The sequence below is a fragment of the Triturus cristatus genome, chromosome 1_2 (assembly GCF_964204655.1).
Source record: "Triturus cristatus chromosome 1_2, aTriCri1.1, whole genome shotgun sequence".
In the NCBI taxonomy this organism is placed as follows: Eukaryota; Metazoa; Chordata; class Amphibia; order Caudata; family Salamandridae; genus Triturus; species Triturus cristatus.
In genome coordinates, this window is record NC_140580.1 from 730,654,146 (window position 1) to 730,679,642 (window position 25,497).

The 25,497-nt window shown below is 52.8% G+C and overlaps 1 protein-coding gene across 2 annotated transcripts in view; it reads left to right on the top strand.

The window, feature by feature from the left end:
* The window catches only part of VPS13D (vacuolar protein sorting 13 homolog D), a 2,738,381-nt gene that overhangs the window by 1,932,960 nt on the left and 779,924 nt on the right, over positions 1-25,497 (top strand). For both annotated transcript variants that reach the window (XM_085608633.1, XM_085608634.1), the window contains exon 58: positions 17,682-17,861. In XM_085608633.1, the coding sequence (XP_085464759.1) occupies positions 17,682-17,861 (180 nt within the window). The remainder of the gene's footprint in view (positions 1-17,681; positions 17,862-25,497) is intronic.

A 25,497-nucleotide genomic window follows, 5' to 3' on the forward strand; every position in this document is an offset into this window, starting at 1 on the left:
GTCGCGGAGCCGCCACCATCGTTCAACGAAGTCTTCACACTCTGGGTCAGGTAAGACGAAGCACAAGAAGTCGAAGAAGCAACGTCGCTCTTCGCCTCCCCCTAGCCTATCGCTCGACATGGCTCAGGGTGCGGGTTGTGCCTCCCCCGCGGCTCCGGCAGAGCCTACGCAGTCAGCCTACCCGTCCATCCCGGGTCTGTCAGCGACTCCAGCCCAGCTGCAGGAATTTCTGTCAGCCATGACCCGCCTCTTTGGCCCATCGGCCCCGCCGGCGCGCCTTCGGGCCCCACGTGTCCGACTGGGGGTCCTCCCCCTTCTTCGTCGGCGGCTCCGGCCCGGACGCCGTCGACGGCTCCGGCCTCGGCGTCGCGAGATCCCCATGGATCCATGCATGGATCCCAGCCGATGTCGATTGACCTCGTACAACCTCCTCCGACATCGACGTCTACAACACCGCCGCCGGCGTCGGCCGAGGCTTCCACCCTGACATGGAGACGGTGCCGGACCGGTGTCGATCGATGCAGATGGGGAATTTCTATACCTTTCTCCATCCTCCTCCCTCTTTCCCACCTGCCCAGCAGGTTATGGAGGACGGGGTAGACTGGAAGGGGTCTGAAGACCCTCTTGCAGCCCAATGCGCGTAGACCTGTACTGGGCAGAGAATTTGAGGGACACCGGTGATCTGGATTTCTCACCAGAACCTGGCGCACTGTCTCCTTCTACCGTGGCTACTGAGGAGGGTGGTACTTATTCATTGGTGTTGCGTAAGGCAGCAGAGGCTCTCCACCTCGAGCTCCCTATAGTGGCCATCTGAAAGAAACACGTTAGTTAGATTCCTCACCTTAGAATATCCCCAGGCATCAGGCTGGATCCGGAAAGATTTTTGTAGCAATACCCATTGCGTGTCGCTAGACATCGTCTGCGGCTCCGCCTCCGTCGTCGGCGTCGTGCGCCAGAATGATGTCGTCGGAGTACTTAGACGCCGCCCTCGCGCGCTGACGTCTTTTTTTCGCGCCAGTAAGCGCCGATCCGGGAACAGCTTACCCCTAGTCATTTTTTTACTTTTTTGGTCTATCGACTCGACTCTGGTGCCGGTAGGATGCCTGGTTTCAAAGCCTGTGACGCCTGTCATCGCCTGATGTCGGTGACGGATCACCATCGACTTTATTGCCTGCGGGCCGACCATGACGCGGAGTCGTGCCTCGATTGCCAGGCCTTGACGTCGAAAGCTAGGCGGGAGCAGTCCCGTAAGCTTCTCGAGCTTCGGCACTCGGCTCCGTGCCGCTCTCGGTCCCGGTCCAGGAGGAGGTCCAAGGACCGATCGTGGAGCCGCAGCCATCGTCATCGCTCGTCGGGGTCTTCGGGTAAGTCGAAGCACTCCAAGAAGTCCAAGAGAAGACATCGATCTTCGGACTCCCCTCGCCGGTCGCGCGACTCGGCTGAGGTCAGTGCCTTCCTCTCGGCCATGAGGGGCCTGGCTCCGCCGTCGATGCCTGTAGGCGCGCCTTCGGGCCCCGCAGGTTTGACTGGGCGACCTTGCGACCCCGGCGCCGTCGACGGCTCCGGCCCTGGCCCTGACGCCGCAGGTCCCCGAGGGATCCAGGCCTGGATCTCGGTCGGCGCCGGTCGACCTCACAACGCCTCCTCCGCCGACACCGGTTCCACCCCCGGCGCCGTCCCCGGACGACGTCGTTCCCCAGTTTAGCCCCGGTCCGGGCCCAACGCCGGCGCGGCGCCGCTACCGGCGCCAATTGGTGAACGCTTCATCTACTGCCCGGCTGCGATCATTCCTCCTGTTTATCGGGAATCGGATGACAAGGGCGACTGGGAGGGGTCTGAAGACCCTATGGCCGCTCAGGCCCAACTTTCTCAGGACTGGGCAGAGGAATTGGGGGATGCCAGCGGTCTGGATACCTCCCCGGACGCTGGTTTCATCTCTCCTCCGACTGTGGCCTCGGAGGAGGGTGCAGCCTTTTCAGTGGTGCTGCGCAAGGCGGCCGAAGCCCTAGGGCTGGAGTTGCCTGCTGTGGCCATGAGGACTAACGTCCTCACAGAGGTCCTTCAACCGACAGCAAGCTCCACTGAGCCTCTGCTGCAGTTTAATGAGGCCCTCATTGACGTTCTGCAGGGCAATTGGTGTGAGAAGTTGGCCTGATATGTAGTGCTCACTATTCTAGTGATCACTGTGTATCATTCCAAACGACCCTTATTGATGATTGGTTGTAAGTCAACCTTTATAGACCAGCTATCCTAGTAGCATGGACACGAGCAGTCTTTAGGCTAAACTCTAGAGGGCGTGTTAAGCCAGCTGTTTTACCACCACATTTACCCCTTGAACACCACGTGAAAGGACACCACACAAGTTGTTATGAAAATAAAGGATATTTATTTATAACAAGACTACCCTGGCTCTTTATGAGTCAGGGAGCTAAGCACACTACAAAACTCTTATGAAAATACTTCAGTTGCACAATTTACACAAATGCCCGAGGGGCACGAGAAACCATCTACACTAACAGTGAAATGCGAATGGTTAGAGTCTGGAGTTACTGATTCCGGAGTGATCCGATCAGTGGGACTAAACGAAAAAGGAACTGGACACTTGTAGCGCGAACCTGCGATGGAGCACCGAAATGCTCGAGTTACCTAGCCCAGAGGCTGCGGCTGCGTGAGGTTCGGCAAGATGTCGGGAGTCCTCGTTGTAGTCTCAGGAGCCTGAAAGAAGAAGTTGCTGGCAGGCGACCAGTGTCGATGTTCAGCGAGATCCAAGCCTGGATCGGTGATGAAGGAAACCTGAAAGCAGAGGGGACTCAGTTCTCAACCGCTAGCCAGCGATCGTGTGGGCACCAGGCGGGTACCGGCTGAAGTCACCTCGACCAGGTGAGTGGATGACGTCGGACTCGGCTGTTCCTCGGACCAGGAGGCGCGGCGGCGACCAGGATGGAGGGCGAGCTGTCCCACGCAGGTGTCTGCTGTCGATGATGCTGGGCCCAGGAGTGGGGCAGCAGGTCTTGGCAGTGGCAAGCCCACGCGGTAGAGTCAAGATGACGTTGGGAGTGGACCAGGAGGGTCCGGGGTACTCCTCTGTTGAAGGGGAGCAAGAGCCAATCTGGAGCAACCAGACCGGTGATGAAACTATCATGGTGCGTCGTGAAGAGGGCCACAAGCCGGTCGGCGAGTGGTTGGACAACGCGGTGAACAGCAAGGAGCGGAAGGGCCCCCACGCAGATCGCGTGGATGCTGGGGAGACAGACTTCGGTGCTGGAGCTGCTTAGGGTTAGGGCTTCTCAAACCCTAGGTACACTCACTCGAGGGTCCCTCGGTGGGCGTGTTAGATAAGCGTCGTGCAGGTTCTGAAGATAGCCGGTCCCGCAGGTCTCGTTGCACCTACGACTCTCAGCTGGGCTGATGATGTAGGTAGAGGTCAGAGATGGCAGGGAACTCGGGTCTCGTCGAGCTGGGCAGTCTTGATCCGTAGGAGAGACGTACAGCAAACCGCAAGCGCTTAGGTGGTGCCTGCTGGTGCAGGGTGGCTACTCCTTAGCCACAAGGGAGAGTCTTCAGAAGAAGTCAAGAGTTCCTTTCGTGGAAAGTAGTTCAAGATTCAGAATTATCCAATTTGGGAAGGGGACTCGCTCCTACCTTTATTCTAAGAAAAGGGGCTGGCCCGTGACTAGGTCCTACCTATGTGTGGGGCCAGGAGGGGGGTGGTTACACCCCTATCCTTTGTCCGGCTTCGCCCCAGCTCAGGGGCAGGGTTGCCCCCCGAAACTGGTTTGAGCCGGGCTATGCACAGTGAGCACCGGGGTGCCACTTGCAATCACCTTCCTTTCAGCCCTGCCTACCTGGGATACACAAACCCTGTCTGGGATGGTGCTAACACCGCCCTCGACAGGAAACCCTTTGTCCAAGCTCCCTCCGCTGGAAGGTCTCCCAGCAGCAGGAGGTCAGACTTGTGTCTGGTGGCAGCATCCATTTTGTGATGCTGAGGCTTGAGTCAACTTTTAACCGGGGTTCAAGGTTACTTCCATGTCGTGCCCCTCTAAAAGGGGGGAATGCTAACCTCGTCGCCAGAATTGGCGAGGGGTTCGTATTCCAATTCGTATGACACCTTACTCGACATGTGTGGGTGATGCGATGCCAAGGTCAGCAAATAACCGCGAGGATTATAATGCATTTTAAGGTAGTTGGCACGCGTCACCATGGAACGGCTACTAGGACTTGGTTCCGCAAGCCGTCGACGGGCTCAGCTCGCGCCGGAGCACCATCCCACATGATTCCCAGCACTCTGCCCTCAGGATTGATAAGGCCTGCCATAGGAGTGACTGACAGGAATCCATGTGTCCATTTTAGGGTTAGGCATAGGAATACTACACCTATAGCAACGGGTGATTACACCACCTTGCCCCAGCTGTCGCGCAGCCAGTTGTGTCAGATTTGGGCGGCCATCCAGGGGTGGCATAATACATGCTGCAGCCCCTGGTAGGCCCTGGGTACACCGATGCCCTGGATACCTGTTGTATGCTGATACAGGGACTGATACGGCGGCCCAGTTCCAATTAGTGGATGCACCTAATGTACATGTGTTAATTTCGAGAGAGAACAGCTAGGCTGTGGGTCTGATTGGCAGGCCCACAGCCAGGGAAAGTCGTAAACCAATGAAGCAAAAGCAAAAAATCTGGGTGATCATAGGATTGCAGACCCTACTCTCCTACAATTGGTCCAAGCCCTCCACAGTCCCTCCTGTGGACCGGAACGTTGCCCAGCGCCACCGCCCTGCTCCGGGCGACCCCAGTTTCCTTTCCCAACACCCCACCCCCGAGAGTCTGGTTATCCAGGCCTCAACCTCCCAATCCTCCTTCCCGTCCGCTCCTCTGGATCGGGAATCCAAGAGGTTGGAACAGTTTGGCAAGAAACTGTTCTCGGCCCTGAGTTTGGGGCTGCGGTCTTTAAATACTGCTTGCCTTTTGGACCGTTATTCCCACTCTATGTGGGATACGGTGGAGGACGTGCTGCCCTTGTGTCCGGTGGAGGCCCGGACACGACTCGCTCAAGCACTTGCTGACGGTCGAGATGCAGCACGGCACACCATACGATGTGGACTTGACACTACGGACTCGCTGGGTCGGGCGATTTCCACCACGGTGGCGCTTCGGCGTCACGCCTGGCTGAGGTCCACGTCATTTTCGGGGGATGTCCAGAGTTCCCTCATGGACATGCCCTTTGATGGCACTCGCCTTTTTGGTGAGAAGGCGGACAGTGCGCTGGCTCGGTTCAAGGACTCCCGGGCCATGGCCAAGTCCTTGGGTCTTTCGGCCGCAAACTTCCGCCTTTCGTCCCTTTCGTGGCCAAGGAAGGGGCGCCTCCTCACTTCCGCCCAGCCACCGTCCGCAGTACCAACCTGCACGCGGACGTGGATTCCGCCGAGGCGGTACTGGAGGTCAAAGTGCCGGTCAGTCCACATCCACCCCGGCAGCATCCGCCTCAAAGCCTTCCTAGTCCGAGCTTTCAGGCCCATTCAACGCCAGTGGGCGGCAGGGTTCGCCATCACCTGCTCCACTGGCGCTCCATCACGTCGGACAGGTGGGTGCTGCAAATCGTCTGAATGGGCTACTCCCTCCCCTTCGAGACGACCCCTCCAGCCATGCCACCGCTGAACCACCGTATGTCGGGGGATCATTTGCATCTTCTACGAGAGAAAGTTTCGGCCCTCTTGGCCAAAGAGGCCGTCGAGTGCGTTCCTTGTCCAGAAGTAGGTCATGGTTGTTATTCCCACTACTTTCTGGTTCCCAAGAAGGGCAAAGGGGGCCTACGCCCGATCTTGGACCTCAAGAGTGTCAACGCCTTCCTCCGTAAGGACCGGTTCAAGATGCTCACTTTAGCTCAGGTTCTGGCTGCCCTAGACCCTGGAGACTGGATGGTAGCGTTGGACTTGCAGGACGCTTATTTCCACATCCCCGTCCTGCCGGTCCACCGGCGTTACCTGCGGTTCACGGTGGGTCAGGAGCACTTTCAGTTCACCGTGCTCCCCTACGGCCTCACCAGTGCCCCTCGGGTGTTCACGAAAGTGATGGCGGTGGTCACAGCCCGATCAGAGGTGTAGGAGAGTAGGGTCTGCTTTCTATGTTCACCCCCACTTTTTGCTTTTGCTTCACTGGTTTTCGACTTAGATGTGGCTGTGGGCCTGCTAATCAGACCCACAGCCAGCTGTTCTCTCTCTAAATTCACTATGCACTTTAGGTGCATAGCCCAATTGGTAAGGATCACCTTTTTGGACCCTGTACAGTGTACCTTAGGTACCCAGGGCATAGGTGTACCCTAGGCCTACCAGGGGCTGCAGCATGTATTATGCCACCCCTGGCTGGCCTTCCATTATGACACAACTGGCTGATCACTCAGCTGGGGCAAGGTCGTGTACTCACCCCTTGCTTAGGTGTAGTATTCCTATACCTACCTTATATATAGACACATGGGTAACCTATCAGTCACTCCTATGGCAGGCCTTAACAATCCTGAAGGCAGAGTGCTTGGTAACATGTGAGATGGTGCTCTAGCATGAGCTGAGCCTGTCTGCAGCTTTCGGAACTATGTCCTTATAGCTGTTCTATGATATCGCTTACCATATACTCTTAAAGTGCCTAATAATCCTCGCGGTTATGGTAACTATGGTTTGGCTTTATCAAAACATGTCGTGTAAGGTGTCTAACACTTTGGAATACTACCCCCACACCATTTCTGGCGGTGAGGATAGTATTCCTCCCTTCTAGAGGGAGAAGACATGTTGAAGACCTACTACCCGGTTAAAGTTAACCAGAGCCCCAGCGTCACAAAATGGACGCTGCTGCCACAGACACGAGTCTGACCTCCTGCTGCTGGGAGACCTTCCAGCGAGGGAGGCTTGGACAATAGGTTTCCTGCCTTGGGAAGTGCTATACCTACCTTATATATAGACACATGGGTAACCTATCAGTCACTCCTATGGCAGGCCTTAACAATCCTGAAGGCAGAGTGCTTGGTAACATGTGAGATGGTGCTCTAGCATGAGCTGAGCCTGTCTGCAGCTTTCGGAACTATGTCCTTATAGCTGTTCTATGATATCGCTTACCATATACTCTTAAAGTGCCTAATAATCCTCGCGGTTATGGTAACTATGGTTTGGCTTTATCAAAACATGTCGTGTAAGGTGTCTAACACTTTGGAATACTACCCCCACACCATTTCTGGCGGTGAGGATAGTATTCCTCCCTTCTAGAGGGAGAAGACATGTTGAAGACCTACTACCCGGTTAAAGTTAACCAGAGCCCCAGCGTCACAAAATGGACGCTGCTGCCACAGACACGAGTCTGACCTCCTGCTGCTGGGAGACCTTCCAGCGAGGGAGGCTTGGACAATAGGTTTCCTGCCTTGGGAAGTGCTAGCACCACCCTAGACAGGCCTTAGTGTATTGGGGCAGGGTGGGATGAATGAAACGAGACACTGCCTGGGGCACACAAGGTGTCCCATGCATAGTCCAGTTCAAACCGGTGCTGGGGCACTCCAGCCCCAGTCCTGGCGCGAAACTGGACAAAGGGAAGGGGGTGTTGTAGGAAGGTGGATATCTGACTATAGTTACCCCCAACTTTTTGCCTAGTGTCTAGCTGGTTTTTCGACTTAGTTGGCCTGAGATCCTGCCATTCAGGGTCTCAGGCTGTCTGCTCTCTCTTTAAAATGGACCCCATGTACCCTAGGTACATACACAAATGGTAAGGATCACCTTATTGGACCCTGTACAGTGTACCCTAGGTACCCAGGGCATAGGTGTACCCTAGGCCTCCCAGGGGCTGCAGCATGTATTATGCCACCCCTGGTCTGGCCTTCCAATCAGACACAACTGGCTGATCACTCAGCTGGGGCAAGGTCGTGTAATCACCCCTTGCTTAGATATAGTATACCTATATCTACCCTTAAAATAGACACATGTGTACCTATCAGCCACTCCTATGGCAGGCCTTAACAATCCTGGAGGCAGAGTGCTTGGTAACATGTGAGATGGTGCTCTAGCATGAGCTGAGCCTGTCTGCAGCTTTCGGAACCATGTCCTTATAGCTGTTCTATGATATAGCCTACCATATACTCTTAAAGTGCCTTATAATCTTAAACGGTTATGGTAACTATGGTTTGGCTTTATCAAAACATGTCGTGTAAGGTGTCTAACACTTTGGAATAATACCCCCATACCATTTCTGGTGATGAGGATATTATTCCCCCCTTCTAGAGGGAGAGACATGTTAAAATCCTACTTTGCTGTTTAACTCTAACCAAAGCCTCAGCATCACAAAATGGATGCTGCTGCCACAGACACGAGTCTGACCTCCTGCTGCTGGGAGTGATCCCGGCAAGGGAGGCTTGGACAATAGGTTTCCTGCTTGGGGAGGTGCTAGCACCTCCCCAGACAGACTTTAGTGTATTGGGGCAGGGAGGGCTGAAAGGAATGAGACATGCCTGGGGCACACAAGGTGTCCCATGCATAGTCCAGTTCAAACCGGTGCTGGGGCACTCCAGCCCCAGTCCTGGCGCGAAACTGGACAAAGGGAAGGGGGTGTAACCACCCCCCTTCCAGGTCCCACCCATAAGGCGTGACCTAGCAGGCAACCCAGCCCCCCAGATTAGTATAAGTGTGGTAGCTGGGCCCCAGGAGATTAGATTATCCTGAACCTGCAACTTGAACAGAAACTCTGGACCTTCGACATTCGACGAAAGAAGAAGACTGAATAATCTCCCTTGTGGCCAAGAAGTGGCTACCCTGTGCAAACAGGCACCATCAAGAGACTTACCCTTTGCTTTGCTGAAGTTCTACGAGGAACCGACTGCAGAGCCCGACCAGAGCCTTGACTTCCAGACTTCTCCGACCCTGATCCACAGCCGAGCTGAGATCCGTGGAGGCGACGAGAGACGTGGGACCGGCTACCTGGGAAAAGTGGCGAGTATCTTCCAGCGCAGCTTCTGAGGTACCCTCGAAGTTGTACACCGGGGATTGAGAAGCCCCAACCCCAAGCACCATCTGCACTGAAGATCAGCCCCCCACACTCCACGAGTCCTGCGTGGGGCCCTTCTGCATTTTCCTGCTTGCCGCATCTGTCCGGTTGCTTGCCCATTGGCTAGCGGCCTTTGCGACGACACACCTTTGAATCTTCACTGCTGGTTTGGCTCCTCCAGACTGGCTCCCGCTCCTCTGCAAAAGAGAAGCACCCCAGACCTTCCTGGTCTGCACCAGAAGCAAGTCCTCCATTCTTCGTGGGTTCCGCTTGCCAAGGCTTGGTGAGTCCTAGTTCGACTTCGACGTCGCCGACAGCAAGAGCCTTCGTGGGACAGCTCGCCTCCTGGTCCTGGTCGTCCTCGACGTCTCCTGGTACCCGTGGCTGCTGCGACAAGCTTCACCTCTTCACCTGCAATCTTCACGACATCGCCTGGTTCCTTCCTGGTTCCACGTGGTCACTGGCTAGTGACCCAGACTCTGTCCCTTCTGCTGGCAGGTACCCTCTCTTCTTGATCCCAGCCTTGGGATCCACCGGACACTCTTCACTGACTGCCTGTCAGCAACTTTCCTTCAGGCATCCATAGAAGTCCACGACGAAACCCGATGCAAGTTCACACCTATGCACCCGCAGCCCGTGGGCTAGGTAACTTGGGTACTTCGGTGCTTACAAGGGTATTGACTATACTAGGGTCTAGTTTCTGAGTCTCGACTTTCTAGCTATACCAGAAGTGTCCTAAAACTGCTTATTTCTAACTGCTAGTGATTCTATCGACTTTTACGCATTACGTGTGAGTGTTTCCACTCTGCACCTGAATCCCGTGGGCCTCCCACTTCCTAACTGTTGGTAGTGTAGTGTGGCCCCAGCGATTCCCTAGGCCTAGGCCTATTCTATTTCCGTGACAGTGGTCCTTATACCACTTCTTTAGTATATGGTTTGCGTGGCCCCTAGGGCCTAACTGTATTACTTACCTGTGTGACTTAATGTATGCTTAAATAAGACTGTGTTGTACTTACCTCGAATCTCATAAAGAGTGCTGAGGGTTCGACTAGAATAAATACACTTTATTTTATATATATATCAGTTGTGGTGTCCTTTCATTTGGTATTCAAGGGATTATATATGGTATCACAGCTGGCTTCACATGCCATTCAGAGTTTAGCCTAAGACTGCTCTTGTCCATGCTACCACTAGGATAGCTGGTCTATAAGGTTGACTTTACAACCAATCACCATAAGGGTTGTTTGGACTGATACAAGGTGTACACTAGAACTAGTGGCATCATATATCAGGCCAACTTCTCACAAGGGGTTCCAGTCTTCCCCTATCTCGACGACTGGCTGTTGAAGGCGGGCTCGCCCCAGCAAGTCTTCTCCCACCTCCAGACTACGGCCGACCTCCTGCACTCGCTGGGGTTCTCCATCAATGTGCCGAAGTCGCACCTGAGTCCCTCCCAGAAGCTCCTTTTCATTGGGGCAGTTCTCGATTCGGCGCAGTTCCGGGTCCATCTGCCGGAACAGCGGGTCAGGGACATTCAGGCCCTGATTTCCATCTTCCGGCCTCTGTCCTGGGTTTCGGTCAGGTTGGTGCTGCGGCTTCTGGGGCTGATGGCCTCCTGCATCCTGTTGGTACCTCAGATGCGGGCTCTGCAGTGGGACCTGAAGTTTCAGTGGGCCCAGCATCGAGGCAACCTGTCCGACCATGTCTTGATCTCGGAGGGCACTGCGAACCGGCTGCAGTGGTGGCTCACGAATCGCGATTGGGTCAGCGGCAGATCCCTCTCCCTACCCCAACCGGAGCATGTCGTAGTGACGGATGCGTCCCTCCTGGGATGGGGGGGGCCATATGGGAGAGGCGGAGATCAGAGGACTCTGGTCTCCGGCGGAGACTCGGCTCCATATCAACCTATTGGAGGTGAGGGCGATCCGACTTGCACTAAAAGCCTTCTTTCCCTCTGTCCGGGGAAGTGTCGTGCAGGTGTTCACAGACAACACCACCGCCATGTGGTATTGCAACAAACAGGGCGGGGTGGGTTCGTGGACCCTTTGTCAGGAGGCTCAGCGCCTCTGGACATGGCTGGAACAACAGGGCATCACCCTGGTGGTTCAACATCTGGCGGGCTCTCTGAACGCCAGAGCAGACGAACTCAGCCGCCGGTGCATGATGGATCACGAATGGCGTCTGAACTCGGACGTGGCGCAAGGTCTCTTTCTGCAGTGGGGAGAGCCTTGGCTAGATCTATTCGCCACCGAAGAGAACGCGCAATGTCAGCAGTTCTGCGCGTTGGAATTTCCAAGGCGGCACTCGCTCGGAGACGCTTTTCGTCGCGAGTGGAGTTGCGGTCTGTTGTACGCCTTTCCGCCTATACCACTTCTGCCCTGAGTGTTGAAGAAGATCAGGCGCGACCGGGCCCAAGTCATCTTGGTGGCTCCGGATTGGGCACGAAGGTACTGGTATCCCGAGCTACTCAGTATGTCCATCGATCCCCCGATACGACTGCCTCTTCAGGAGGACCTTCTGTCACAGCAGCAGGGGACGGTCCTCCACCCGAACCTGTCCAGCCTCCACCTCCATGCGTGGAGATTGAGCGGCGACAGTTGATGCCATTTGACTTGCCTCCTGAAGTCTGTGATGTCATTCTGGCAGCCAGGCGTCCCTCCACAAAGACGGTATACGCCTGCCGGTGGAACAAATTTGTGGCATGGTGCACAGCAAAGGCTGTGGATCCCCTTTCTGCCCCTCTTTCTGAGGTTCTTCTCTTTCTTCTTTCCTTGGCCCAGCAGGGCTTTGCTCTGGGCACCTTGAAGGGTTATCTTGCTGCAATCTCTGCTTTCTTAAGGCTTCCTGATCAGCCTTCTCTTTTCAAGTCCCCTGTTGTCTCACGTTTTCTCAAGGGCATTACTCATATGTTCCCTCCTGTTCCATTCGTAATGCCTCAGTGGGACTTGAACCTTGTTCTCACTTTTCTGATGTGTGCACTCTTTGAGCCCCTTCACAACTGTCCCATTCGTCTACTGACTCTGAAAACTGCCTTCCTGGTGGCTATCACCTCCGCTAGGCGGGTGAGTGAGCTCCAGGCTCTGTCAGCTAAGCCTCCCTTCCTTTCGGTTCATCCGGATAAGATTGTCCTCCGGACACGTCCTTCTTTTCTTCCTAAAGTCGTGACTCCCTTTCTCATCGGGCAATCTGTCACGCTGCCCACCTTCCTTCCGCCTCCGCATCCTTCAAAAGATGAAGAGAGGCTCCACCGTCTGGACCCAAAACGTGCGCTGTTATTTTATTTGGACCGCACAAAACAGCTACGGGTGGACGACCAAGAAGGGTAAAGCTGTGCACAAGCGCACCATCTCGCGATGGGTCGTGTTGTGTATTAAACTCTGCTATTCCTTGGCGAATAACGTCCCTCCTGTTGGGCTGCAAGCCCATTCCACCCGGGCCACAGCGGCGACAACTGCCCTGGGATGGGGAGTCCCCTTGCAGGACATCTGTCAGGCGGCGACGTGGGCTTCACTGCTGCACACGTTCGCCAAGCACTATTGCCTGGACAGCCAAGTCCGGAGAGATGGCCACTTTGGCCGTTCTGTTCTCCAGGACTTTCTGCTGTGATCTTGGTTCGCAGGCCCACCTCCGGGGTTGGTATTGCTGGGGTATCTATTCTAAGGTGAGGAATCTAACTAACGTGTTTCTTTCAGATGAACAAGTTACTTACCTTCGGTAACGATGTATCTGTAAGATACATTAGTCAGTTAGATTCCTCACCGACCCACCCAGCCTCCCCGTTCTGCGAACCGACATCTAGGGTTCAGGTTCTCCCTTTCAGGGCCCTAGATTTTTTGGCACCAGTGTCGGTCTCTTGCATGGCTCAGCGTCCCTGGCGCGGAAAGCTATGTATAAGAACTGACGTCAGTGCGCGAGGGCGGCGTCTAAGTACTCCGACGACGTCATTCCGGCGCACGATGCCGACTACGGACGCGGAGCCGCAGACGATGCCTAGCGACGCGCAAGGGGTATTGCTACAAAAATCTTTCCGGATCCAGCCTGACGCCTGGGGATATTCTAAGGTGAGGAATCTAACTAACTAATGTTTCTTACAGATACATCGTTACCGAAGGTAAGTAACTTGTTCGTCAGGGCTAACCTCCTGACAGAAGTGCTTCGGCCGGCGGCTTCCTCTGCGGAGCCGCTGCTGTCCTTTAATGATGCACTTTCGGACGTCCTTTTGGGCACCTGGTCCAGGCCCAACACAGGGGCTTCGGTGGATAGGAACGTGGCCCGACGCCATCGCCCGGCCCGGGTGACCTCATTTTTCTCTTCCAACACCCTACCCCTGAGAGCTTGATTGTTCAAGCCTCTGCGTCCCCTGCGTCCCCAAGCGCATTCCCTTCTGCACCTCCGGACAGGGAATCCAAGAAACTGGAGCAGTTTGGGAAGAAGATTTTCTCGTCCGCCAGTTCAGGGTTGCGGTCTGTAAACACTGCATGCCTCTTTGACTGTTCTTCCCACTCTGTGTGGGATACGGTGGCGCAGGTGCTGCCTCAGTGTCCGGAGGAGGCCCAGACGATGCTCTCCCAAGCTTTTGCTGAGGGGAGAGATGTATTCAAGTTCACAATTCGTTGTGGCCTTAACACCACCGACTCGCTGGGCCGAGCGATTTCCACGACAGTGGTGCTTACGCCTTCACGCCTGGCTGAGGACCACTGGCTTTTCAGGGGATCTCCAGAACACTCTGATGGACATGCCTTTTGATGGCACTCACCTTTTTGGTGACAAGGCGTACCATCACCTCGGACAGGTTGGTTTTACATATTGTCCGAATGGGCTACTTCCTTCCCTTCTAGACCACCCCTCCAGCCATGTCACCTCAGTACCACCGCATGTCGGGAGATCACTTGGCCCTTCTCCAGCAGAAAGTTGCGGCCCTTTTGGCCCATGGGGCCTGTGAGCACGTTCTGATGCCAGAAGTAGGTCGTGGTTGCTACTCCCACTACTTCTTGGTTCCAAAGAAGGACTAGGGCCTGCATCCTATCTTAGATCTTCGGAGCGCCAATCGCTTCCTCCAGAAGGAGAAGTTCAAGATACTCACACTTCCTCAGGTCTTGTTTGCTCTAGACCCGCAAGACTAGATGGTAGCGTTGGACTTACAGTACGCTTACTTCCATATCCCCGTCCTGCCGGCCCACCGGCGTTACCTGCGGTTTACGGTAGGACACGAGCACTTTCATTCACCGTGCTCCCTTTTGGACTTACCAGCAGTGCCCCTCGGGTGTTCACGAAAGTGATGGCGGTGGTGGCAGCTCATCTGCACAGATCAGGGGTTTCTGTCTTCCCCTTTCTCGACGACTGGCTGTTGAAGGCGGGCTTGTCCCAGGCAGTCGTCTCCCACCTCCAGACTACTGCCGACCTCCTGCATTTGCTGGGGATTTCCATCAACGTGCCGAAGTCGCACCTGATTCCATCTCAGAAGCTCCTCTTCATCGGAGCGGTTCTGGATACGGCGCAGTTTCGGGTTTATCTTCCCGAATAGCGAGTTCGGGACATTCGGGCTATGATTCCGATCTTTCAGCCCTGATCCTGGGTTTTGGTCAGGAAGACCCTGAGGCTGCTGGGCCTCATGGCCTCCTGCATCCTGCTGATCTATCATCCCAGATGGCATATGCGGGCTCTGCAGTGGGACCTGAAGTTCCAGTGGACGCAGCATCGGGGAAACCTGTCGGACTACGTCCAGATCTCGGAGGGCACTGCACGACAATTGCAGTGGTGGCTCACGAATCGCGATTGGGTCAATGGCAGATCCCTCTCCCTTCCCCAACCGGAACACACAGTTGTGACGGACGCGTCCCTTCTGGGCTGGGGTGGCCACATGGGAGAGGCGGAGATCAGAGGACTTTGGTCTCCGGCGGAGTCCCGGCTCCATATCAACCTTCTGGAGCTTCGGGCGATCCAACTTGCACTGAAGGCATTCCTTCCCTCTGTCAAGAGAAAAGTAGTGCAGGTGTTCACAGACAACACCACCGCCATGTGGTACTGCAACAAACATGGCGGGGTGGGGTCGTGGACCCTATGTCAGGAGGCTCAGCGTCTCTGGACATGGCTGGAACATCAGGGCATTTTCCTAATGGTTCAACACTTGGCAGGTTCTCTGAACGCCAGGGCGGACGAACTCATCCGCCGGTGCATGATGCATCACGAATGGCATCTGAACTCGGATGTGGCGCAAGGTCTCTTTCAGCAGTGGGGAGAGCCTTGGTTAGATCTATTCGCCACAGAAGAGAACGCGCAATGTCATGAGTTCTGCACGTTGGAATTTCCAAGGCGGCTCTCGCTGGGCACCGCTTTTCGGCGCGAGTGGAGTTGCGGTCTACTATACGCCTTTCCGCCTATACCACTTCTGCCCAGAGTGCTGAAGAAGATCAAGCGCGACCGGGCCCAAGTCATTCTTGTGGCTCCGGACTGGGCTAGAAGAATATGGTATCCCGAGCTACTCAGCATGGCTGTCGATCCCCCCCCCCCCCCTCCCTATCTGACTGCCTCTTCGGGAGGATCTTCTCCCGCAGCACCAGGGTACGGTCCTCCACCCGAACCTGTCCAGCCTCCACCTCCTTGCATGGAGATTGAGCGGTGGCAGTTAACGTCTTTTGACCTGCCTCCCGAAGTATGTGATGTAATCTTGGTAGCCAGGCGTCCCTCCACTAAGACGGTATATGCCTGCAGGTGGAATAAGTTTGTGGCATGGTGCACAGCAAAGGCTGTGGATCCCCTTTCTGCTCCTCTTTCAGAGGTCCTTCTATTCCTCCTTTCTTTGGCCCAGCAGGGCTCTGCTCTGGGCACTATTAAGGGATATCTTTCGGCCATTTCAGCCTTTTTACGGCTTCCAGATCAACCTTCCCTTTTCAAGTCCCCGGTTGTAAATAGATTCTTGAAAGGCATTACTTATCTTTTCTCTCCTGTCCATTCATAATGCCTCAGTGGGACTTGAATCTGGTTCTGACATATCTGATGTGTGCTCCCTTTAAGCCACTTCACAACTGTCGTCTTCGTCTTCTCACTTTACAGACAGCTTTCCTGGTGGCCATCACCTCTGCCAGAAGAGTGAGTGAGCTCCAGGCTCTTTCTTCTAAACCTCCTTTTCTCTTTGTCCATCCGGACAAAGTGGTTCTAAGATCTCGTCCATCTTTTCTGCCAAAGGTTGTCACTGCCTTTCATATGGGGCAGACCATCACTTTGCCCACCTTCTTTCCGCCTCCGCATCCCTCAAAAGAGGAAGAGAGGCTCCACCATCTGGACCCGAAACGTGCAATCTCATTCCACCTGAACTGCACACAACAGTTCTGGGTGGATGACCAGCTCTTTGTTGGCTATGTGGGCGCCAAGAAAGGTCGGGCCATGCACAAGCGGTGGGTCGTTCTGTGCATAAAGGCTTGTTATTCTTTGGCTAAAAAGGAGCCTCCGGTGGGGCTGCACGCCCATTCTACCAGGGCAACAGCAGCCACTACTGTTTTGGGACGGGGAGTTCCCTTGCATGACATCTGTCAGGCAGCTACGTGGGCCTCGCTGCACACTTTTACCAAGCATTACTGCCTGGACAGCCAAGTCCGGAGAGACGGCTTCTTTGGCCGTTCTGTTCTCCAGGACTTTCTGGTGTGATCTTGGTTTGCAGACCCACCACCGGGGTTGGTATTGCTGGGGTATCTATTCTAAGGTAAGGAATCTATCACTACGTGTTTCTTTCAGATGCACAAGTTACTTACCTTCGGTAATGATAGATCTTTAAGAAACATTAGTAGTGATAGATTCCTTACCGCCCAATCCATCCTCCCCGTTCTGCGAACTGATTTCTAGGGTTAAAGTCATCCTTTTCAGGGCCCTAGTTTCATGGAAAGTTGTGTACAGAACTGATGGGCGCGTCTAAGTAGCTCCAGCGAGGTCATCTCGGCACCAATGATGCCAACGACGCACGCGGAGCCGCACCACGACGCCTACCGACGCGCAGGGTTACTGCTGATGAAAACTTTCCGGATCCTGTCTGCCGCCTTGGGGTAATTCTAAGGTAAGGAATCTATCACTACTAATGTTTCTTATAGATATATTGTTACCGAAGGTAAGTAACTTGTGCTTTCACCTCAGTTTTGTTACATTCGATGGATATTTCGGCAGCTTGTTGTGGAGCTCTAATTCCTGACCTCTACTGTCAACAGCTTCTGGAGATGAAATCAGCCTATTTCATGTTTTTTTATTCAGCCAGCGAGGGGCTGAAGCAACCATGCCATATTATACACAAATATTATTGTTTCCATTTTTGTTGATTTCTGGTCACATTTTCCAACACATATATATTATGCTTCAATAATGGTGGATTCATTTTTGTTTCTTTTTGGTAGTAATAGCTGGTTCATAATAGTTGAGTTTACAGATTTTTGGTATCACAAATTTAGTCATCCGGTGCTAAGATAGTAGTGCCCACTGGTGAAGGTTTCCAGGGTGATCATATGTGATAGAATAATTTTTATTTTAGTTTCCAGTTAGGTGGAAAATATCTGCCAAACACACGCCGAATGAACTGGTATTGTGATGTGTGTAAACCTTATCTCAGAAGTTTTACTGTAACTTGGATTGGTGAGAATTCTCATGTCATATTTATCACTGTTTTTTTTCTTTTCTTTAAATTAGGTTAAAGAAGGAATTCCTGGATTATTTGATGGTGCTGAGGCAGTTTTGGGCCCTGATGCATTTATCAAGCTTATGGGGACTGTTCCACCTGAACAACAGTTCATAAACCAGAAAATGAGACCTGGGTCAGGAGTGCTGTCTGTTCGAGTCATTCCAGATGGCCCAACTCGGGTTCTTCAGGTAACTGCAACCTCATAACAATATCATCTAACATTTTAACATCCAGACAAAGTCATAAGTATGAAATTATGAAAAATTAGATTGTAGTAGGAAAAGCTCATAGATCATCTGCAGAGTCACTCAGTTTTATCAGTACAATCCAAATTCTGCAAAGTGTGATGATAGAGAATGGCCCGAGTGTCGTTGTTGCTATGAAGCTACTGCTTGTCGGGAAGCAAGAAGGTGACTCAGCATGAAATGGATGCAGGCGAAAGGTAAATTAGGACCTCTTACCATAAATGATGGCATAAAAGCAACATACAGTCTATGAATAAAACAATATGTTTAGGTAAAGTGGAATGCTCTAGAGACAGTAGGACTGTTGTATGTTTTTGTTGTACCAGATTCATCTTAACAATGTTGTGAAAAATTATAAAAACAACGTTCTCAGAGTGCCTGGACTGATTTCATTTTCCTTCAGTTACAGGCACGGCAAACACTGAGGCAATTACAGTTACCTTGCGGACCCTATTCTGGGGCCAGTGAAATACAATTTTGAGCAGAATGCAGACTTGTTGGCTAACTCTAATAAACAGCCCTCCGCATCAGTGTAAAACAAGCCACCCCTCATAAAAAGTTTCTCATGCATCACCAAACCCATCAGCATTTGTGCCATCACAGCCATCCCTTTGCTAGGTTATACAATTGTGACATATGGCAAGTAATCCATTTGTGACCTTTCTGCAGAGTGAAATCAGGCATGCTGCACATCATAAAGATGATGTGAACCTCTCCTGGCTGGTCTAGGACAATACATTTAGCCTCTAAGGAGAATTTGTAAAGGGTTCAAACATATCACACCATCCTTTAGTAGTGATTTGCTGTGAAACAAAGGGATTTAGTGGAGAAGTAACAAGAAGCAGGCTGGAATGATGAGGATTAGACTAATTTTAATTTGGTCTTGTTTAACAACTGAAGAGTAAGTTCAACTGCCTAGTTAAGCCCATCCCCATCCTTGTTTCACAATACATTTTCCAGCATCAGTTTAGAAAATATTTGGGAAGTTAGTAAATACTAGTCTTTCATATGTTATTTGCAGTGTCACTCATATAATTATGTAGTCTCAAATCATAAGTCACCCTTAATGGTGTGACAGCATTTGCTGTTACATTGCTAAACCTTATGAAGAAGTTCTGTGTTGCCTTACAAATGTGAAATCTGACTGTATTTGGTCTTCCGGGTGTACGCTGAAAGCAGTATATGACTCCCATAATTAATATATCAATTAATATATCAGTTATCATTGATATTCTTTACAGCAGGTGAAGGTGTGCATTGTCAAAATGAGAGAAATATGATTTCTCTGTGAGCTACCTACAGCTCAGTTAAGTGGAAACTATTTTCAGTATTCTGATTGATACTGTGGTCCCACTGCAATTTATTTACCTTTGTAATATCTAAGCTTTTTTTAAAATAGGTAGGGCTACTTTGACCGCTTTCAGAATTCCCAGGAATTACTGGAACACTCCTACACTTACTCATGAAGCACTTGGAGGAAAGAACCTCTATAGAACTCCCTAAGCTCTAGTGGGGATACCCAACAAGGAAACCCAAGAGTGATTTGTACTGGAAGATATAATACAAATATATTAGTGCTTATTTGGGGGCTGCCTGAGGCACTTACGGCGTAGACACCTGTCTTCTCATTTAGATGTTGAAGTTCTTGCCTGCGTTATTTTTATTTGTCATATGGATGCCCTACTAATATAAGACCTGGAATAGGGATGTCTTACCTATATCCCATGTGGTGTCTGTGGGCATGGGACACAGGTATGTGTGCTGCGTCGACTCTTTGGTTTTGTCTGCACTAAGCCATGCAGTCTTTAGTGGCAGTGTGCATGGCTTTGGTGAGGGGACCCTAGGGTGGCACAATTTGTGCTGCTACCATTGGGCTCCCTCTTCAGTGCCAGTTCCCATTGTACTCGGGAGACTGTTTACTAAGGACTTACAAGGGGTACGGAAGTTTTGCCAGTTGGGAAACAAAAGGTACAGTTAAGGGAGAGAACTTCTGACACAGGAGACCTGGTTTGCAGGGACCCAGTGCACTTCCGGTTGAAATTATATCATTTTCCAGGCAAGAAGTGGAGCTAACCATGTCCAATAGACACACATTTTCCTACATTTAGCCATTGACTTACATTTGGAAGTCTCAGGGAACAAGCCATAGAGAATGAATGTTCTTAGGTACAGGCTTCCTCGGGAGAAGAAACAGCAGCTTGCCTACTTCAGGGACTACTTAAATATGAACAGAGGCACAGTGGTTTCAGCTCAGATACTATGGGCTGCAGAAAAGGCTTAGCTTTGAGGATTAATGAATATGGAATTTGCAGCGTCCCGCAAAATGGTGGTAATGCATTAGCTATCCATAGAAAGGTGCAGGATATTGCCAGAATGTACCAGTTGGTGCCCTTGGTGGAGACTCTTTATAATTACTGCCAAGTAATATGAGCTGCACACACTACTTACAGACCATGCCGAAAAATCCCTGCATTGAATTAGAGGACAACACTGAGAAGCCCGGAATGCTCCTTGACTTCCAGCTCAAGCAAAAAGCAGCAATCCACTATACTAGCCCTCAACTCAAAGGATGACATTCTTCTCAGCTGTCCTAGAGCCATAGTGTTAGAATGCTCCTCCTTTTATGCATCTCTCTACACTTCGGAGCAGCCCGCAGTCAGAATGACTGAAGAGAAATTGTTTGAGGAGCTTGCAATCCCATGCCCCACACCAGAGAGTAGAGCTGAACTGGATAATGCCATAACAGATGACAAAATAGTGGCAGTAATCAAGCATCTGACATCGGCAAAGGCTTCTGGCTTTGATGGCTTTTCCATAGAATTTGATAGGTTGACAGCAGCGTCTGCAGTTCCACTATTGGAGAACGTATTCCAGAATATTGTCTCCCCTCCCTCTTCTTCAGTGTCAGAAAGTCTGCTACCAGAAAACAGCCTTGCCTACATCTCCCTTAGCTCCAAACAGGGAAGATACCATAAAAGAAGTGAAAACTATTCGCCAATCTCATTGATCAACTCAGATGTTAAATTTCTGGCTAAAGTCCTATCCAACAAATTGAAAAAGTTTATCCGCTCACTAGTCCATCAAAACCAGGTGAGGTTTTCCTGTGACATTTCTCTTGCAGTCATCTTCGGATGCTAGGACACCTGTAATAGAACTCCCAGATGAGTTCTGACGAACAGGTGGCCTTCTTTCTAGACGCTGAGAAATTGTTTGATTAAGCGGAATGGAGCTACCTTATTCATACAATGGACAGAATGGGAAAAGGACCTGGATTTCAACAGCTTAACCAATGGCTTTATCCTTACCTGACTTTAATAGATTCTTGTCAACACCAATTGAAATCAATAGTGGATCTTGGCCGTGCTGTCCCCTCTCTCCATTACTCTTTCTACTTGCTTTGGAACCACTGGCCATTGCCATCTGTTCCTCCCCCGCGATAAAGGAGATCCAAATGCCTGCTTTGAATATGAAGCTAATGCTCTATGCAGATGGCATTCTGATGATGCTGACCTCTCTTAACACTACTATACTGGCGGGGGTGTGGCCAACCGCCAGGGGAAATGGCTGCTTTCTGAGGTTGCTCCGTCCGAGCGCGCCCGTTGTCAAACATATCTATGATATGCTGATCCGTAGGCTGGTGCTGTGAGCCACTGGAGTGCAGCGGAAGACCCCCGGGATCCGAGGAGGCCGTCCATGTGGCGCTGCGTCTTGTAGCGGGCGGCGGGCCTCGCCTGTGGTGGACCTGCCTCCTCGCATATGGGATCTGCGTGACGCCGCGGTCTGCGGCCTAGTCTCCGACTGCCTGCTGAGCCCAGACGCCGCGCATTGCCGCCGGTGCACCGGGCCTGTTGAGACGCACACATACGGAGCTTGCGGCGGAGGCGGCACTCCCTGTGCCTTCAAGACTGCACAGATTGCTTGTCACCGGACTGCTCACTGCCGGCTGTTGTGAGTCACACCTGCCCCCGTTGGTGACGCCGGTGAGTGGGAATCCCAGTGTTCCTCACCTGGTCTGGACTATGCATAGGCGCTATCGGTTCCGGGGTGTCGTCTCGGCCTTTGCCCATCGCGGCCTGAGCCCCGCTGAGCTACTCTGCCCTGGTGACCTTGCTTCTCATCTGAACTGCTGGTCCCCTCGCCCCCTCACAGAGTTGCTGTTCCCACTGCATGGCTTGACTTTGGGGATGCGGAGGGGACTGGTTGTGACTCTCTGATGCCTGTGGAGTTCCTGTGGAGTCCCTGTGGCGCTTTCACCTTGGTGGTGGGACCGCGGAGGCACCGTGGGTCAGCCACCTCTTGCTGCCAGATACTGTTGAGGGTGCTGGGCCCTCTCGTCGCTGGGGGCCACTTTGAATTGTCGTGCCCGGCTGGTGGTGGGCTTGGATTGAGGTGGGTCTTGTGGTTACCTCCACTCCAGAGTTCCGGTTGGACATTGCATAGCGCCTGTGCACAGATACTCCCTGACCTACGTGTTATATCTGGATTGGTTTGCTGTGGTTCGGGGGACAGGCTGGACTCAGCGCTACCCGCATGGGCCGATCCACTGTTCTCATCACGTTGTACTCCCCATTTCCGGAGTGATGGCGGGGGGCCGCAGTTCCAAGGCAGCGGTACAGGCCAAGTTGTCCAAGTATGGGTGGGAAAATGACCCCGGCGCGAGCGCGAAAGAGGGTCCGGCTATGCCAGAGAAGCAGCAAGCAGGTGGGAAAAAGAAGGAACCTATGCTGCAAGACATAATGGAGGCCATAACGACGGTGCGTACGTCTCTGGAATCACGCATCGACGCGGTTTCATCAGAGGTGTCCCTTATCCGAGCGGATATGCACGCGATGAACTCTCGGCTTAAAGACGTTGAGGTAAAGACGAGCTCTCTGATTGAAGACACCTCGGACCTGCAGGGTAAGATGGAAGCCATGCAGGCCCACGCCGCAAAACTGGAGGCGCAGCTGGATGACTATGAGGAACTCTCCTGGCGCAATAATGTTCGCATACTTGGGGTGCCGGAGCGGGCAGAGGGCCCAGCAGCGGATCTATTTGTGGAGGACCTGATCATGACCTACCTGAAGCCAACGGGACTTTCAAATTTCTTCTCCGTAGAAAGGGCCCACCGCGTGCCGGGCGGCCGGCCGAGGCCCGGGGCCCCTCCGCGGCCCTTGCTGGCCAGGATTTTCAACTTTCGTGACCGCGATGTCATCCTGCAATGTGCCCGGTCATCGGCGCCGGTGGCATTTCAGAACAGCCGCATCACCTTCTTCCCGGACTTCACCCTCAAGATACAACGTCGCAGTTTCCTGGATGTGAAGAAGGCGCTCCGTGAACAGGAATTGAAGTATGCCATGCTCTTTCCCGCCAAGCTGCGGGTGGAGTCGGAGGGGAAGGCTTGGTTTTTCACCACTCCGGAAGAGGCCTGGGATTTGCTTGATGGCTGGCGGACGGCTGGCCCGATGGGGAATCGTGTGCGGAGAGCAAGACTGGAAGAGGGCGCAAACTCACCTGGCAGACGTACCCCACCTGCAGAGCAAGAGGCGGCAACTGGTGGGCCGGAATGACCGGTCTGTATGTGGGTTTCCCATGGGATGGGTGGGTTGCTCCTGTTTTTGGTGACTGACTGTACATTTGCCCTCTCCTCCTGTGATGTCCTGGCCTTCGGTTTGAGACTGGGCCCGGTGGGGGCATCTTCCGTTATGTACTTTTTGTGACTCTTCTTCATTGATTCCTGGGCCATGGGTGTGTCCATATTAAGTTTCGGGGGGGTTCAGTTGCTGCTTTTAAATGCCTTTATTCTTCATCATATGTATGCACCAGCTATTGGTTGTTTAAGACAGGGCTCGGTTGGCACGCGCTCCCAAAAGTTTGGCAGGGGTGAGCGATAGGCACTCTGCTAGTTTGGGTGAGCGGGAGGTTCTTATACGGCCAAGCAGGGAGTCAGGGTGGGGGGTTTTGGGGCTGGCATTTTGGGTCGGGGGGATTGTTTTGTTGTTTGTTATATGTTTTTGTTTTTAAGGCATCGCACGATCTATAGGCGCATTCATGTGGGCGGGTGTGTGCTCCTCAACTTGGAGATACAATTCTCTTTGTGGCTCGGGGCACCTGGGACGGTCTTCCCTCCAGAGTCGCTCCCAGTGGGCCCCTCCGCATATCTGTCCTATTTCTGAGTTAGTCAATGGGTACGACGACCCGACAGAAGCTTAAATTGATGTTGTGGAATGTTAATGGGCTGGGCGACAGAATCAAGAGGGGGGTGGTCCTCCAATTTGTGAAGCTGGACGCTCCGGATGTGGTTCTTCTACAAGAGACACATTTGTTGGGTAATGCCTGCAAGGCCCTGTCCCATTGGGGTTTCCGTCTGGTGGCCCATTCGGCTTTTGGCTCTGGCTCTGGCTCCCGGGGCGTGGGCATCTTGGTCCGAAATACGTTTCCCCTGACTTTTTCCTCGGTCCACGATGATGCTCTGGGTAGATATGTGGCCATCTCGGGTACCTGGGAGGGGTGCACTCTTAACTTAGTTTCGGTCTATGTACCACCGGGTCTGCATACCCAGGCCTTTATTGACCTCGGTGATCTCCTCCTCGGTTTGCCGGATGGCAGACTGCTAATTGGGGGTGACGTTAACTCCATTGTCTCTGACTCGCTTGACCATTGGCCCCAGAGGGATCTCCCTTCCTCTTGCAAGCGGATCCATGGTTTTCTTGGCGCTCTGGGTCTTGCTGAGGTATGGAGGAGCTTGCATCCAAATGATCTCCAATACACACACTTGTTGGGGCCCCACCGTAGCATGTCCCGGATAGATGATGTCCTTACGCTTGCCCAGCATCTCCACCTGGTTAGAGACATTCAGCACTTAGCCAGGTGGATCTCGGATCATTCGCCCATTTTATGCCACTTGGAGGTTGGGGAACCAACAGTAGGCCGCGTGGCCCCGATTAACGCCTGGTATCTTGTAGATCCCTCCCCCAGAGAAAAAGTCCTGACCGAGACAGATCTCTGTTTCCAGGAAAACGTTGGATCGGTCGACTCGTCGACAATGCTGTGGGAAGCTTACAAAGTGGTCATATGGAGAGTGGTCCTGTTCTATATAGCAGGACAACGTAAGGAACGAGGAGCCACGGATCTAGGGAGCAAGATGGCGGCCGCCTAGGAGGCCGATTACAGCACTAGTGAGCCACGCTGGGTTGGGCTTATAATGTAAGGCCCCTACAGGATCTTCGAATGCAGAGAACCACCTGAGGCACCTGGAGCAATACCCCTTCCCCCCATGTTGGGATTACGGAGCCCCCACAATAGACTCTGGGCGTTTTGGGTTAAGTTTGGTTCCCAGATAATTAGGCGTTCCGTGCAGAAATACCTGGTTCATCTGCAGAGCAGCGGAAGAATGGCCCCGAAGATTGTGGCGAATCCCGCCGGCTCTAATGCAGTGGCTGCCCGAAAATTGCGCGGAGAAGCTCTGTTGGGCCCGTATATTCCAGAACAGACGCTCGAGGACCCGCAGCAGACTCTCACGCCGGACCCGCAGAGGAGGGGAAGAGGCGGAGCTTCAGGGAAGAATCGTCCGGCCGGCCCCTCGGTAGTTGACATGCTG